The sequence below is a fragment of the Aethina tumida genome, chromosome 3 (genome assembly GCF_024364675.1).
Source record: "Aethina tumida isolate Nest 87 chromosome 3, icAetTumi1.1, whole genome shotgun sequence".
Classification (NCBI taxonomy): Eukaryota; Metazoa; Arthropoda; class Insecta; order Coleoptera; family Nitidulidae; genus Aethina; species Aethina tumida.
The window spans coordinates 18,638,169-18,657,424 of NC_065437.1; the positions used below are offsets into that span (position 1 = coordinate 18,638,169).

The 19,256-nt window shown below is 29.5% G+C and overlaps 1 protein-coding gene across 1 annotated transcript in view; it reads right to left on the reverse strand.

Annotated features, from left to right (window-relative positions):
- LOC109606221 (arrestin homolog) overlaps window positions 1–19,256 on the reverse strand; it is a 69,196-nt gene that overhangs the window by 48,885 nt on the left and 1,055 nt on the right. The window contains exons 2-3 of the mRNA XM_049964765.1: window positions 10,052–10,216; window positions 7,211–7,270 (exon numbers count right to left, since the gene is read on the reverse strand). Coding sequence (XP_049820722.1) covers window positions 7,211–7,270; window positions 10,052–10,089 — 98 coding nt within the window. The 5' untranslated portion in view covers window positions 10,090–10,216. The remainder of the gene's footprint in view (window positions 1–7,210; window positions 7,271–10,051; window positions 10,217–19,256) is intronic.

A 19,256-nucleotide genomic window follows, 5' to 3' on the forward strand; every position in this document is an offset into this window, starting at 1 on the left:
TTGAGATGTAAATAGAGGTAATTACTGCACTGTAATGTTGTGTTATTGCCATTAATTTTAGCTATATAATACTGCTATTAATATAATGATTGTTAGTCCAGTTAATCAATATATAATTTGCATGAAATCCGGATGTTGTTCGATCATCTGAACAATTATAATTATTGATACCCCGATATCTTTATGTCTCTTAAAGATGTGACACACATCCAGTATATTATAAAATTAATATACAAAAGCATATAATTAAAAGTTTAAAGCACCTAGACTCTTCCCTGTCTCAGATTTGGTTGTCATGTATCAAAATTTCTCTTAATAAGGTTCGTAAAATTAACTAACTAGAGCAATTTGTCTAGTAAAAGTATCATACATGGCTAACTTTGTACTTACTTTGGTTTAAATTTTATATCATTTAATCATTAGATTAAAGTAAGGGTAAGAAAAGAGTATGGAAATATAAACAACAATATTAATAAATAATAAATTCATAATATCTTATTAATTAGTTTTTATTTAATAACTATAACTCATGTGAAATTAGATATAATTTATTTTGTAGTATTTTCAGTATTATTATGTCATAAATTATTAAATAATACTTCTAAAATATATGGTTTCAAGAAAAGTCGTGCCAGAAGCAATGGTATGTTCAGAAAGCGTTAAGGTCCATAACTATACCTTAAGTCTAAAGCTTCCCCTAAACGTCCAGTATAAGCAAGATACTCATGTTGCTCGTGTTTTAATGGGATGTTTATAATAAGTTCATGTTACAATTGAGCAGGTTTAGGATATTATAGGATGAATACTAAATAACATCGACCAAACACAATGGAATAGATGAGATACGAAATTCATGTAATATGCTCCAGGAAATTTTTAACCTGATCTGCAGAATTGAGAGACGTAAATTTACAAGATTGACCTACACCCTATTGTTATATTTTAAAGGAATACTATATTACAGTTAATCAATTTTCGGGCATTTTAGAATCTATTATTAAGCAGTATATTCATTTAAAGAAAACTTTTAGACTTTTTTTGAAATAATTTATCTTATGTGTCTGTGTCTAAATAAAATCTGTGAAAAACAAAATTTACTATTAAATATAAAATTTACTGTATTTTTTATATTTCATATTCTATTAAATATTTACTATAGAACAATTTTGTTGACATATATGTAGAAGTATATACAAACAAAACTTCAGACATATCACGAATGGAAGATGGAAAGGAAGGAAGGAGAGTCATAATGGTTGTTGGAACAAGGTTAATTATCAATTTGGGAAAGAGTAGACAAGGAGTGAAGGACAAGATATACAGGCTAAAAGTGATATACGAGGTCTGCTAATGTTGGATGAAATTCGAGGGGTTTGAAATTGAGCGTAATAATATTTAAGTCCATTGTTTTCGCTACATCCAGTAAATACCAACATCAATGATCTGTATTACTGTATATTTTTGTATGTTTAATTGTGAATGTGTTATATCTATAGAATTTCTTTTCCTCTTTTTTAAATTAGAAGTGCTCATCATAAATGTTTATTTTACGGTAACGAAATGTTCACAAATGAGCCGCAGCAACTAATATTTTAAATAAATGACAATGTTCCAATCACATTTTCTCTCGTTGAGCCATCTCTTAAAATTTCAATTTGACATATTCACGCTTTCCAATGAAATTGAAAACATCATAATAAAATGGCTTTCATTGATCCTTTGAGATCATATAGGCAAAGGAAATATGTTTGTACCACTTTGTACTCTTTAAAAGTATTACTACGTCTGCGACTTATTGGATTTGCGTTCGGATACGTCGCATTTTGTACGTGGCCCTTTTACCACCGTACCCATCGTCAACCAATTCACGCCCCAACTTAAGAACGTGCCGTTTCCGTTTTTGTCACTGGAAGGCCGTCCTTACGAACTTTTCAGCTTCAACGGAAACCACATATAGAGTGTATATTACAAACGGAAAGGCGGACATATTGGCTTGTTATGTCGTATAGATTTCAAAGCGTGCTTTTTGTTTTGTAATATTTTTATCCTAAAATATGTATTTCAAAATGTCAAGGAGAATTGAATTGTCGATTCATCTTCTATTTTCTTTTATGTCTTTTTTGTATGTATTTTATTCTTTTTACTGTCTTAAATGTAGGTTTTTATCCAGACTTCCTTAGAATATTCAGTTCAATTAACATAACTTCAGAGGCAAGACAATGAAAAATGACATTCATGAATAATGAATAAAACAAATTCGTTACCCCATTTGTTTTAAAAGATAACAGAACACACAAAATTCATAAGTGACCCTTTAAAATGAAAACACCCGCATTATAGTACATGTACGAATATGAAAGGAAATTGTTGTTAATTTAGGTAAGTGGTAATTCACAACGCGTACTTCTCTCCCCCTTTTGAATTAATATGGCGGCCCGAAAGACAAACGAATCTACTCTTACTCCGGTTACGCGGTCGAATTAATCAAGATAAGACACGCGAAAATCGCAAATGTCACGGCACCCAAACATAACTACTACGAAGGTTCGTCAATCAATCAACCGTTATAAATTACATTATAAAACAGTCAAGATGGCATGTTTCGGTGGAGATAAGTTTAAGTTATAGTTTAGTCGTTTCTTGACACCTACTTGTTACGTTTACGAACTCATATTTAACTTTTTTTGTTCAAAATTGCACAATAAAGCTTCTGGAATAATGTTCAATATTTCTTTGTCAGTTCAGAATATTAATATTCTTCGTACTATAGAAATGACTCTCTGTATAAACTAAAATAAATATTATTTTGAAGCAATCCCTAGCTAAACAGCCACCACTCGAAATAAAGTCTGCGAATTATTACGACCATTCCCTCTCGGATAAGAAGGCGGTCGAGTGCAGAAGAAAGGCGCTGACACGGACAATTATAAGAGTCCTCGGCGAACATTTTCGTATAAACCCTCCTACAATAAAATCTCACAAATGTTGCCAACTTCCATCTCTCCCGCTATTACAAATTAACATAAAAGTGTGGGACATCAAGTTGGATTGTCATAGCAACTAATTAGGTTATAAATTGGTTTATCGTTGATTAAGCCAGATCAAAGGCTTGGGCAGATGATATTAACGTATATTATTATCGACTAGGAGTGTGTCAGTGTTTGGGTGTGTGTCCGCATTAAACGTAAATGGTAATCGATCCTAACACAATACCTAACACCATCAAGACTTCTTTGTCGGTCCGCAATATGGTTTGCTTCCGATAAACTCCGTGTCGTTCAATAAAAACCTACTCAATGTTAAGAGACAAGAATAAGGCATGGAACAGAAAGAAAGTTATTTTTTGATCAATAAAGTTCCTTCAAGGTTTACTGGTAACTTTTAAAAATTCTCTTAGCTTGAACTTCACATTTAAGCACCTTTGATGCCATTCAATTCGAAAGATCTTTTACCTAAAGTTTAATTCGAGAGGATTCAATTAAACTCCATTTATTCCAATTTGTATGTACTTCTATCAAATTATATGTTGTGAATTATAAAAACAATTGGTATCTCTCATAGATGACAACATAATACGAATTTAAAAATATTTAATCTTTTTTTATTTTAATTAATTTTGTTTTCTTAATTTGGTGATGTTAGCTTATTTACTGGTTTAAAAATTCTGTTGTTCATGCAGTTTTGTTTAATTTATTTAGGACATATTTCATTGTTTATTAAAATACAACGCCATTGGTATTTTAACTTCTGAAATAATTCAAATCCAGTTCAGTATAATTGAATGTGAGTGATGAACTATGGTAATTATTACAAGTGTTTTTTTATAAAATTGCCATTTTGACAACAAATAAAAAAGTTTGTAATAGGTATGTACTTTAAACTCGAATGTTTTATGAGGAAATTTAAAGATAACATTTTGAGGGATATGAAAACTTTATACATACATACTATTCATGATATTATGACTTGTAATAGCATAAACACGTACACTTTATAATATTCTTATACTAAATTGCAAAACTTTTAAAAGAAAATTTAAATTAAAATATAATTTTATTTGTTGCCTTAAAATTAATTAAAGTCTGAATAATTAATATAAGTTAATATCGACTTGAAAAATTAGTGTTTCAACTAGAAATCGTGTTTGAAATCTATTACATTTCAATTTAAGTTTTATAACATATACAATGCTTATGTGTATTATCAAATTCTTTTAATATTGTTTTTTTAATTAATTTTTCCTATGTTAGGGCTAAATGTAAAATATATAGTAATATCTGTGCTTTATCTGTTCACATATAGTAATAGAACGTAAACTAAATGTGATTGAAACTGTGCATATTATTTCAATAAATTACCATATTTTCCTTGAGAATAAATCAATTTCGAAGCAATATCGTGGCAGGCTGGGACGGAATGAATTAGTAAATTGAAGCGTTAGCCGCCAATCGACCAAAATTAATTAATTCGCATTGTCCCACTTTCGAACCGTTCCGCTGACCGTACGAAATCGAATATTCGAGAGCGTAAACTCAAAGAATGGAGAGTGAGGAAAAAAAAAGGGGTAGACGAGAAGCGGAACGTTGAAAGTAAAAGGAGTGTGGTGTACGGGGGTTTCGGAAAGCGAACGGATCGGGTGGACGCACGAGGCCAAGCCGCTCGGCTCATTTCCCCCATCTGTTGCCACCCCGTCATCGAAAGGCGACGCTAATACCTTCTTTCGTTTCGACGGCTTTCGAAAATTAGGGATGAAAGTAAAACTTACGTACGAATCTTCCCAACCGTTCCGAATGAACCTTAAAACGTTGAAAGGACACGTTTTGTGGAACATTTACAAGGGATTGAAGTTTAAGTTTTTTTCCTCATTTTAAGTTAGTTAACGATTTATTTTTGGAGCGTCTGTGGAAATTGTGCACAAAGCTTAATCTGAAAACTAATTTGTAAGTGAATTTTAAATGAAGTTTCTGTAGTCCAATTTTATTAATTTGTTGGGAGTATATATAATTAAAATATAATTATAATATACATGACTATATTATAATTATGTACTGAATAATTATTTGCACACATAAACTAAACAAACGTTTCGATCAAGGAGATTAAAATCATTAAAACAAACACACGAATACAACTGTAAATCGACTAAATTTATTCTTGAAGGCGTTTAATTACGAAATTGTGTTTATTGAACATGCAACTACGTAATACTAGTTAAACAAATAAAATAATTTATTTGCGGAATCAGATCAATTCGTTTTTCAATTAGTTCCTTTTTGTTTAAGTTGCAGCTTTTTACGTTTAACTGCGGCCTGAATTTTGCATTCTATTCTTGGAACCGTGTACGTTGGATGGAAAACATAATTACATTTTCCACTGTTCGTGTAGCCGAACGTAAGCTCTAAAAATTACTTTAATATTGTTTACTTAAATCGCTTTGTTAAAATAATTATACACGATTTTATGGGTTTTGAACGTTTTATTATCCTATTTGTTATGCCTTGATGTTTATTGATGTTCGCAACAGTTTAAACTGCATCTGACATCACATTTATAACTTCAACACCATTATTACTGACATAAATGTGAGTAAACTTTGAAAGATGTGATTCTGAATTGGATTAAGCATTAATAGTCAACGTTTGGGATTAGTTTCCCAAAAAATAGGCATCACAATCTAACATTAAAAATCCAATTTTGGTCACCCATTTCGTTAATTTTTTCCATCGCTTAATTAACTTTACGGATCTATTTTCGGAACCATTTACATTCTCGTACAGAAACTTAATTGAGTTTTCCACTTTTCATCCTGAAGAAAAAGAGGGATATAATAAAGAAGTTATGTACGGGTGTTCGCTTCGATAATTTCTTTTTCACTAACCCAATTATCATTTATTTTAGATCAGTCTCTTCGTATTTCCAGACAATGCAAAATTAATACTTTTAGTAAATTAGTACATTTAATCTGTGTCATAATGGATGGGTATAACACATTTCTTGTGAAGTGTCTGATTACTTAATGACTCTTTTAAAGCAGAGATCTGGCCGAACTTATATTAGTTATTTTCTTACTTTAGTCTTTCATTCGCTCCTAATTTGACCTGGTTTGATTTACGTTATCAAGAAATAATAATCTAATGCTAAAATAACAAACAATTATCTACTACAAGGTGGATTGCAAAGTAAATAGGACTAGGTTCAGTAGAAGTGGAGTTTTTACACTTGTAGTGGCAATATATTTGACTATAAATTGTTCATTCTTCGAAAAACATTAGTAAAGATGATAAATAAGAAAAAACTTCATTTACAACATATACCTTTGATATAGTAAAATTAAATCAACATTGTGGGTTCCACTCAGCACTTTAACGGTTGGAGTCCATCAGTGTTAACTTTTTTCTTAATGTCATTGGCTTTGCAAATCTATTTTTGGAACCATTTACATTTTCATATAGAAAACTTAATTGAATTTTCCACTTATTAACCTGAAGAAAGAGAGAAAAAATAATAAAGCAGTTATGTACCGGTGTTCGCTCCTATAATTTCCTTTTCACTAACCCGATTATCATTTATTTCAGATCAGTCTCGTCGTATTTCCAGACAATGCAAAATTAATTATACATTCAATCCATGTGATAGAGGATGACTATAATTTTTTTTTTGTAAAATATCTGATTAAATCCTTCTTTTTGTAAAAGCTCTGCTTAACCGAAATTTATTATTTTCATAATTTTCTCATTAACTCATAAATATTACTTAATTTGAATTAGTTTACTTTCCATACATGAAAAAAATAACTGAAGGATAAAATAGTAATAAAAATGTATATAAAACTTATTGAATGGTGCATTTTCTGGTGTACATATGTGACGATTGTATTGAAATGGTACATTACGACAATATGTTTGTTTAATCCGCCAAAAAGTGTAAAACTTTCTTTACAACGTTGTGGCAATACCCTTAAAATCGTAAAATCAAATAAAAATCACTTTCCACTCAGCATTTTTGTGGTTATCTTCTGAAATATGTTATTATAATAAAGTCACCATCGAATGTTGATTGTTGAACAAATTTTGGTCATTTTTTTATCGATGAATTTAACATACTATTACTTTTACTAACTATATATATATATATATATATATATATATATATATATATATATATATATATATTTATATATCAACATTTAATTTTTTTTGAGTTGACTCACCTTTGGGAGCTGAGGGAATCGGAGGCGCTCGGCGTCGGAGGGTTTTCCATTTTGGGTACACTGAAAAAGTAAACGAAATAGAAAAAACCAGTTACCTTTAAACACACTCACATACACGTAACATACGTTTGTTGCGGAGAATATTATTGCTTGTTGTCAGAAATTTAAAATGGTCCGCCGCGGGTGAGCAATTTTGCGAGATCGTGTCGTGTCTTTTTTTTTGTCGTTTCTGCGAAGTCAAATTCAATTTGCCCTTTCGCAATGTCTTTGCTCATTTCATCAATCTCTTACTCATACCACAATCTTACGTGAATATCAAACGCGAGAGAATTATTGGATTCGTGTTTGGGGATCGAAATTTAGATAAAAATTGGTTTATTTTATTTTAAGCAATGTTTTTGTGTTTATATATTTGCCTCTTTGAGGACCACAAACACGTTCCCTTTAATTTTTTTATGCAAATCAAAAAAACGATATATTTTGCAATAAATTTGTTGAATTTTGTCAAAAACATTTTGATAATCCTCGCATACCTGGCTAAAAAGTTTTGTTAATATAATTTTAACATTTAAAGTCCCTTGCATACAAAAGCACGTAATCATCAAAACAGCTAAATCGCGATGAATTGTTATGGCGAATCCATTCATCATTTACGTGCACGCACAAATCGAGAATAAATCACGGAGATCGGAAATACATCTGCCAGATAATAAATCTCAATCATTTACTTACGTCTAACTTAAATTTATTTTACCCATTATTCGACAACTGACCCACTTTAACCTATTTCAAAACATGTTATTAACATTTTTACTTTTTTATTTATTATATTTATTTATTTAAATACAAAAAAGTGTAAATATAAATAAAGTAAATATCAATAATAGTAATTAGATAAGAGGAACAAACAAACAATGTGAAAATATTGACTTAAATACACAAAAGAGTGATTTTTTTAAAATGGAAATAATTATAATTAGAGTAAATAAGAATATTTTTGATTTTTGACAATTCTCTTTTAAATTCACTTAAAATATTTTGCATTAATTTTTGGCCTTATTTCACTAATTTATTATCTTATTAAAATCATTCAAAAGTGTCTTTTTTAATTTTTTATTTTTTATAACAAATATATATATATATATATATATATATATATATATATATATAATATAGTTTAGAATTTTCATTTAAACTAAGTAAAACGATTTCAATATAACTTCGATAACTAGAATATTGATAATTCAAAGAAAATATTTGACATCTTAGAAAATTATAATTTTTCAGTAGAATCTCTAACTTATTTTTCTTTCAAATATTATATCCGAGTAAATACCACTTGAACAAAGTGTCATAATAGGTGAAAAGCCATTACAATAACAGTACTTTGAAAAATCTTTGAAAATCATTCATGAAATAAACAGATAAACATGGAATATAGACTAGATTATTTTCAATTGTCGGTTTTGATAAATATTCTGAATGGTATTAAGAGAATGATATGTCCATAAGTAAAAGTTCGAAGAAAAAATTGAAAATATTTCACTTTAAACAAAGTTTTTTTTCTAATTAACTTTTGATTTTCTAATGATTTTGCCTACTTCACTATTTCCTACAGACGATGATATTGGGGAAGTTTGCATATCTGCATAGTTAACAATATCGATGACACCAACAATGACATGACGGAGTATATTTTGGAGGAAGAATTGTAACAACTTTCAAAGAAATTAAAGGTTTTGGATTCCTATTTAAAATATAGATAATGATTTAAGTAACTTGTTTTTTATCATAAAAATAATATCTCTTTTTTTAATGAAGTTTAGTTAATAACTCGAAGACTTGATAAGTGGAATTTTTTTCATTTCACTATTAAAGTTATCGAAGTTCGACTATATATATTTTTTATATAACCTAAAAGGGATGTGTCACATTCTAATAAAATTATTTTCAAAGGGTGAATGTTATTCCAAGGGAGTTGGAGAAAGATGTACAAAATGGAAATCGATTTTACCCAAAAATCATGTATTACGCAGAAAACAAATATAAATTAGGCTATCCAGCAACGGATTCTGCTTAAGGTAAATATAATATAATATCCACAGCTAATTAAATAAAGTAAATTAAACAAACTCTACGCCTAATTCTGTTGAAATTCGAAATTTTTGTGGTTTACTTAATATACAACAAAATTGACTTCCTGAGGAAAATGACCGCTAAACTGTTTGCTCAGTTAACACGCAGTGTAATATTCACGTCCTCGATTAACAAGTTTGCTTAGGTTACGGATTTAGGTCTTGGATACAAATCGAAATACCGAGTTTCATTTCGAAGGTTCAATTAACGTTATTGTTTCGACCTGATCCCGGTGCTGTATCTCTTAATCCCTATGTTTCATGTGCCTGGACACTGGAAATCCTCGTTCCAACAATTATTATTTACTTACTCCACGTCCTTGTGACAATTTATGTGGTACAAATATTTAAATACTAAGAGTGAATCAATATTAATGGATTAAATTACACGGTCTTTAATAATTTTATAAATTGTATGTAAAATTATGAATACCACTTTGACCTCTTTGTATATTTGTTAAATAGTAGTTATATCTATCATAATTTAATTTCAAATGTAACAAGGGCTGTTAGTGTATCTTAATTAAAAAACAACCGCAATAACTCTTGTTTGTTTGCAAATAATAGAGTAAGCGCCCATTTATCATTTAAAGGGAATTTCTGCGTCCGTTTAAAGCATTCCTGATTTATTTCTCGGGCTATTATTAAAATAATATACCGCCGGGAATGTTCTATTTATGGCATGCAGTTCAAATTCTACAGATACCTCGTTGCACTAGTGCCTGGATCCTCGTCAGTAGTCATTTTCCAATTTCCGCTCACTTTCGCGCACTAGAAAAAACAAACAAAACACCAAAACTTTTTCGCACTCGGTTCACACACTCACATCCGGTTGAGTTGAATTTTCCTCGCGTTTAACTTCACATGAAATCTGTAACAAACAACATTGGACCATTAAAAAACGAACGTATGGGATTTAACAAACCGCCGACGGTTTTAATAACACAAAAAGGGGTGAAAAATGGAACGAATCGGTTCGATGAGAGAAAAGTTGGCTTTATTTATTGATCAGTTGCTTTAACCTATGTGTTATTTCATTTCGATACACGAAAATAATAATTAAATTGGAAAAAAGTGTGTCGGTGTATTTATTTTTTCACTCACAGTTTAATACATATAAATAATCTTTCTACGAGGAATATTTATTACTAATCATAAAATGATGAAACGTTAAATAAATTAATGAATACTTCCTTCCTTCAGGAGAAACTATATAATATTTGAAGAAATGTTATGAAAAAAAGTGTTTGTACAGCTTTTTGAATTGCTGTAATAAGTTCATTTAAGTTTATAACATTTTCGAATGTCGAATTTGATTATAAACGAGTTGGTGTCTAAAGACCGGGATGGGTAAGACAAAACATCGATGCTTTCTTTGGTCTTTTAACCAATCCGTCACAATTTTGAATATATGTTTGGGATCTTTTCTATGTTGAAACTCATTTTTTAGTAGCATCATTTATTCAATATATGAAAGCAAATTGTTGTTTAATATATACCTGTATATAAATCAGTTAAAATGGGCCTGAAGCATCCCCAAAGCATAATTGGACGTCTCCATGTTTCACTGTTTATATAACAAACTTTTTGCGTAGTTTTGTCCCTGTGGGATCTTTAACCTAAGAAGAACCATCATGTTTTTATAAATTAAATTTAGACTATTCACTAAAACTTACTCGTCCCCACTGCTCTGTGGTCACAATTGGATTTTTTTCTATAAAACATGGTTTTTCTTGTAGGTTTGGGGTCAAATGAACCTCTATCGTATCCTCACAGTCCTTGAACTAATTTCAGCAAGTCCCATTTTCTGCAGGTTGGCTTTAATTTCACATGACAATAAAATTGGATTGTTTTTTCGATATCAGACAAATTTTTTCGTAATTATAACTTGGACAGTTTCTCTAAATTTGTTAATATAGGAAACGTTTGACTTATTTAGCCGTATAATGTTATCCATTTATTTTTGTTTGTCTTGGTCTTGGCAACACTGAAATATTTTTTTTACACTTCCCCTTTGTTCAAGGATTAAATAATTATATACATAAGATCGCTAGTAAATAATCGACTTAAATTCACTGAGAGCAATGAAAGATCATAAGGTAAAAAATTGCTATAATTTTATCCATTAAAAATAAAAAATTTATTATTAATAACGAATATAATATTGAGCTTTAATTTCTGTTCAATATTACGGTGTTTTCAAGTTAATTTAAAAAAAACTTATAATCCCTTACGTCCATTTAATCCGACTGATATTTTCAGGAATTTTATTCTCAGACGTAAAAACGTTGAAAAAACAGTTGAACAAACCTTCCATCACGTCAGTATTTCAAGAGCTTACGGCAAAGTTGAAAATGCTGTAAAAACGTTGAGTGTAGTGGTTTGTACGTAGTGGTAGATGCACAGTTTTGATCTTAGGAAACCTCCCCAGGGATAGATATGTCTCGAACCAGTGAGTAAACAAGTCAGGGCGTTACGTCGCAGCCAGTTGAAGTAGTTCAGTGTAGTTTTACCAGTGGGACGACGTACGTAGTTTAGCTCGGTTGAGCGTCCCGGGTTTAGTTATTACTCCATCAACTATACCTATTAGTCGCTTATTCAGCCCATGTCTTCTCGTTTGTGATTTACAACATTATATTTGTCATTAAATTATCTAATGATTACTTAATGTTATTGAAGTTTACTGATGTGTACAAGTTTCGTTTAAGAAAATGTTTTAGGTTTTGTTTGAGTCTTTCTAATAATACCACTTCAATCTCTTTTTCGCTATTTCCGTAAAATTCGTTTCGAGTTGTTGGGTTTTGCATTTAAACGTCTGACACCTTTTCTACTACAAAGAATTTCTTGCATTGAAATGGGCTTTATGTAACAATGAATACAAGAGATTGAATTTGCCTAAATTGAGTCTTTCAAATGGCAATTTAAAACGTGTCAATTTAGATTGCAGTCGAGGCATTTGAATCACAACTAAACCTATAAAATCATAATAATTCAACCACAACTACAAATAATTTAATTTATAACGTAAAACAATAAAACAGGAATACCACACGGGTTTATAGCCAGATTACGAACAAAGTATCCTTTAGAAGTTCAACGAAGATTGTTGTTCGAAAGTTCCCCATAATTACAAATTCTTTTAAAAGATGAACGTAATAAAGTTTTGTCTGTTTTGGACACAAATAAAAACGCTGGACCTCATCAAAGTTGGGGGTGTTAAATTTGTTAGTGTTGCGTCGGTGAAAGGTAAATTAGGCATAAAGCAGTGGTAAATTTACGGTGGACGAGTATATTTCTTGGACAATCGGATTATTCCGCCGTCTCTATTGTCCGAGTCGGGCGTATTCCGTGCATGTACGCATAATGTATGAGGAAAATATGAGCTTGATGTGTCGATTAGTCCGCTCTAAATAACTATGCAACATGTTAAACTAGTATACACTAAGAATTTTATGGATAATTTAGATGTTTTCAACATGTACATAAACTATATTTAACAAATGGTGCTAAAACAACTATAATTTTCGAATAAAACGTGAAATATATGAGGCATTCTTTGACAAATCGGCCACTTTTGGAATTTTTATATGTTATAGAGTCTCAGATTATACATACATCGTGCATCCTTTGAAGTGGATAATTTCTTAAATTAAATAGATTTTAATATCTTATTTTAACCAGTAATATTGTTTGAATATTTCAAGCCCTGGACGGTTAGTAAATTAAATTTATTTTACTTTTCATATATTTAATAGTCACGTGGCCCCCACGTTTACCTGACTGCAATTCAATTGAACACGTATCTTCAAAGACAAAATTACAGAAATGACGAGTTATGGGTTACCAAGTACTAATTGGAAAAATGTAGCACTTAATATTCTGCTTTTTTAATTATATTTAATATTAATATATTATTTTCTCAAGGTATTGAGTGTGTTACTTTTTTTACTGATTTAAAAGTTCTGTCGTTGATGCAATTTTAATTAACTTATGGAGGGGATTACATTATCTATTAAAACTTATTTTGCTAATATATTTATTACAATATAATGCGATTGGTATCCTGATAATTCAAATTACCCACATAAAAGAAAATGTAAATGAAAAAATGTCCTTTTAAAAATTCCTTTGTATTAAATTAGATTTCCCCGAAATTTGAAGCCGGAGACAACTCGTTAAAAATTATTTTAAAATTTGATATACGAATATACGAATAATCGAATATTTAAAACTCGTTGTTGTGACCTAGAAATTTTAAAGGGAGAAGCAACCGACGACAAAGTATTGTTTACGATAATGTTCTCGCAGTCCGTCGGTTAATACCCACTTTTTTTGTCCTATCGTCGAAGAGCTTTCGCCCGTTAAAACTCCATACAAACAGCATTTTTATAACCCCCCAACGCATTACCTACGTTAGCTTTCAACGATCCATTCGTGGATGTGTCGTCGTGGATTGAATGTTTCCAATTTTTATTTTAATTATTCAAGTTCACGCGAATATTTCGGTTTTTATCTTTATGAATTCCCTTTTCCGGTAGATGAAATGATTAAAGTCGGATCTACGCAAATGAGAAAATGATGACGTTATTAATAAAACGATAAGATATTTAGGCATAAATGCGGTTAATTAGTGGTATAATTAAACGATTAAGCTCTTCAACTTTATTTCGAAATAAGACGTTGATTAATTGGTTTCCTTGTTTTTCCTAATTGTCTCATTTATATTCAAGATAATCAAAATAATTACCCCGATAAATTTATAGTCGCGAATTACAATTAATTTAACACCAAATTATATTTAATGTGGATTTTTGATATTATGGCGAATGCGCCCTTTAAATCTGAGCTGTGTAATTTTCAGTGAAGTCGCAATAATGGCGAATGCTCATATTGTACAATTTTGTTTTAAAAAGTGAATAAATATCTTGACAGATTGAACTGTTAACGCTGAAATTTTTTTGAGTAATTACTAAGACAACAATATTTCATAATTTATAATTAAATATAGATAAATATATTGCAAATGTAAAACGTAAGTATGAATAAAAAAATCCAAATAACGTTTATTTTATTGTAATATTTAATTTCAGTTTCCAAATTCCAATAAAATAATTAAGGTGCATTTACTAAAATCTAAGTGGTCAAAGATATGAAAATGACTAAAATAGAAAGAAGATATCAAAGCTTTATAGGCAGAGTAAATAACTTTGTCAACAAAATGGGTGAAATTTGACAGTAAATTTAAATATTCGTTTTTTTTTCTTTCGTTCGTAACATTTTCATTGTGTATGTATCAAATTTTATTCCATCAGGGCTTGAAATGTTTGTAATAGAATAAAGTATTTATACAAAATGGAAAACTTAGGATATTGGAATTATTTGCTGATGAAAGGAATTACTCAAAAGGCGAAAATGACTGGAAAACGTCTGAAATTGTATGAAATTTGAACCTTCTATAGCTGTAACTTCCGATCAATACCAATTAGTTACCGTTGAATGCACAATTTACTTATCTTTCTCATAAATTATTATTTACCTCGATCAGACTTTCATGCTGGATACTGCATTAAGTAAAATGATAAACTAAAAAACACAAATTAACCATTACCCAGAAGAGGAAAAATATACATTCAAATGTAAGTCTTCTTATAATATCAATAAATTTTATGGATAATTTCTTAATCTGTCAATGTATGGTACTGATGATATTACTGTCACCATCTTTACTAGAAAGAATTTTAAGGACGTAGTTATCACATATTCTTTGTCACTGAATTTTAACCTTCTTTAGCATTCATTATATATTTTATTTCTTATACTTGCTTAAATTTCTGGCTGGAATAAACAATAAAATGTTTGTCTTTGGATGTTTCAAATATATAGACTACAAAGAGAAAAACTGACTTCATATCTCAATTCTTTTGAACGGTGGTATTTTAGACCGTTTTAGAAATATTTATAAAAAACAGATTTTTTGCAGATTTCCAAAAAGTGTAAATACTTTACACTAAAAATATCAACAACTTTCTACAGACATGCATTTTATGCATAAGATAAGCTTAAGAGACGCTTTAATGACTTTTTCTGTAACAGATATAATTTTCTATGCGATTTCCTATATTTGATATTTTTGATTTTATAAAATTAATGTTTGCAGTATAATATTGAAGTAAACATATATGTAGATATTTAAAAATATTATTATACATATTAACAAATTTACATATTTATTTTTTACCTTACGAAAAAAAATAAAAATATATTCTTTTATTTTTCTGTTCAAAATTAATCAACATAAGAATATGTCTTTTATAGTTTTTTTTCTGATAATTATTTATTGTTTTTAAAAATGACAAGTTGAAAAATGTATATAGACAGTTTTATTATTCGAAATGACAATTTAGACGAATTACTATCAAATTTTTTCGACACATTGATCATAAATCACTCCCAGGAGATTTTCGCCGTCATAACTCATGGAAAACGACGGAGTTTTCAACTTTCCATTTCCATTGTCCGTGCGGTGGTTTCACAACTCGCACATTTGTTACGGTTAAAAAACTGACGCCGTGTCACCAAACACAATAAATCTGGATGAGTTTGAGGCGGGAATGTTGACGACCACCTGTGTCGCAACTTATTCACCCCTTTTGCTTTACCTAAACAATGCGTAGCACACACTGAACCGTCGCATTTCTCAAGACAAGTTTTCATTCATGCTGAAGTTTACAAATACCTTACACATTTACGACGTGTTCGACGTTCATCTGCAGTCATAAAGAACCACGTACTTTTATTTTTAGATTTAGCACACAAACATAACAGATACGAAAATGTTGGGAAGTATTTTTCGTGCATATAAATTGGAATTATCAATATGATGATAATGACGGTATGATGTGATATTCTGAAATAATGCAATACGTATATTTACAAATTGTTAATATAAAAATGTTGTCATTGTTAAGACCTCAAAATCTTAAAAAATAATCATATTTTAGATGTTGCTAATATGTTAATACATTTGATCATTTGCTCAAATATTGATCAGTTTGTGGTCACACATTTGCTATACAAATGTGCACATTTCGCAGTAACCAAATCAATTCTAGCATTAAAATATCACGGCTATTATCGATTTTATTTCCGTAAATGAAAACAAAAGCGGTTTTTGATGTTACATTACTTCGTTCAACGGTGCACAAATGACGAACCACACTAATTGAGTGGCCAATTAAAATCTCTAGTATGAAACGACTAATTGCCCATGCTGGTTCTAAACAGTGGCAAATTCAGTTTGATTCTTTTTATTATTGCTGTTCTATACAAAGATAACAAGTTTCAATCAAAATATAAATCTTTAAGGGACTTTTAAAATCATATTTGAAAAAATTTATTAGTAATATTTTTTACAAATTATACACTTTTATAATATATAAATATTTATCAGAACCTTCCAATAGAATTAAATTGTTCACATTATTTTTGTTAAACAGGCAATAAATTTATTTTGGGTGTTAATTGAATTGGAACGAAAATACCTCGTTATTGTTTTAAACAGCAAACATCACGACTGAATCCATTCAAGCCTGCAGAAAATTGAATTTAATACAAACTTTACTAATTGAATATCCCCTCTGAAATTTTAATTTCCTATTCTGAACAATTAAATTGAATTGAAAAGTAATAGTTTCGACAGTGGTTAGAGTAACAGAATAATTCACTGGAATGAAACTGGTCTGAATGAGACAGAACATTAATTGCTCTCGTAGTTTGAATTAAATACACTGTTTTATGAATCGGATTGGTTTGAGTACTCACTATCATTACTTATCTTTATTTTCTATTAAAGAAATAATTCACCGAATAAACCTAAAAGTTGTCAAACAATAGCGGTAATTTATCCATTCAGTTTACGAAAAGAAAAATAGAAAATTGAAAGAAAAAACATCTCATTTTCAACTCGTTTCTGAAAGTGACATTCGTTATAAGATATCTTATAATTATATTAATATAATTGATTTCGTCAATAAAAATGCTTAATTTCATATAAATAGAAATATAATAAAATATCTTTGCATATACCATAGACTATCATTTTGTTTTTCTAAACGTAGGTGGTCGAAAGAACAAATTTACACACACTTAAAAAAATGAGTTAAAAATGAAATGAAGTAACAACCGTCTTTGGAATACTAATTGTAAGTGTAATTAAAGTTTAAACGAAAGTTCTGAGAGAGTGAAGAGACTGAAGAGGGTAAAGAAATTTAATCCCTCTAAAAGGAGTGAAAGGGCTAATTTATCTCAAGTCGCCAACAGCTCATTTCTCTCAGGTCTTCTAATTATATACTTTACGCTAATTAATTCATCTATAATCATTATTTTCAGTGTTTTATTGTTACTAAAATATTACTCAGTTCTAAATGATCTTTAAAAAAGAACTTCATTTTCAGTATTACAAATAAATATGTAAAAACTAATTGTCATTTCCAAATTAAGGCAAAATAATTTGAACAGTTAGGATATATATCCAGACGTGGCCCTGTTGTTATTAGAAATGACAACTTTTATAATTTTGTAACAATGGAAAAAAATTGTATTTCCAACAGTGATAGAAATATTTATTCAGTGTGTTTCAACTCAGTGAAACTCTGAAGCATTTTTTATGAATAATGTCTAGGTCATCCAAATGAGGATATCACTTTTGAGATGATCAAAAATATGACACCGCTGAGGCTGAAGACATCTTAATTGAACATATACAGAACATTCTAACAACTCATTTGTCACAACTGACAATAAATATACACGTATGTCAACTTTAAAAGAAGTGATTAGACACATCCACTCTATTTGCCTGATCACCCAATGATTATTTACATGAAAAATTGTCTCAACAGAAAAAATAATAGGCTCCAATGATGAATTCATTGCTGAAACGAATACTTATTTTGAAGGTTTGGAGTAATCGTATTTTTAGAGGGGATACGAAAGACAGAAAAACTTTGGATTAAATAAGAGGAGTGAGTATATTGAAAAATATAATAAATTTTAAATATTTTTGTTTCTTATTGAAATTAGTCCATTTGAAATTTTCTAAAACTTTAATGTTATAAAAAGTATTTTTTTATAAATGGTTTTATATATTTTGTTTAAATATTCACGTGTTATTATGTACAATTGTTACACTGATTTCAATAAAAGAGATTAAATTATACTTACTAAATACAATATTAAATATTTCTAAAATTGTAAGACAGGACAGTGAAAGCGATTTCACAATAATCTTGAACTCACTTATTGTTCGCGTGTACATTCAATTTTCAGCGGTCGAGGAAATAATGAATTTATGATTGGAGTCGAATCGAGTTTCGAAGAATAAAACTCACCCCGCCGTTACTCGATGGGAATTCGTTAAAATTTAAATGCTCGTTAAACTGTGCGAGAGTTTAAATATGTCTGAGGAACATGAAAACAAATTTTCCTTTGCCATCTTGCGTAACGACGGTGGAATTAATGATTCTATATAGGTAGGATTTCGGTCCTTTTGTTTTAAACATCAAACGGTATTTTTTATTTATTACATGAACTTATTGTGTATCATTAGATATTGTCGAACTAAATATCCTTAAGGGACTACGAAAAAAAAACTAAGTATAAGTTAGAAGACAGAAATTAACGTATAAAATCAGCTTTTAAACTAAACAGTATAATAAATTTTGCAACGTCTATTCTGTTCTCATTCATTTGAAATACAATCGCAACATTATAATATTAAATTGTGTTTTTGTGACAAAACTAAATTCAACAATTCGCACAACAATTACAGAGGAATAACAAAATAGTTTCTCTCTGAAACTGACGGCCAAAATTAAATACAATAACTACTTTTCAAATATAATTTTTAAATG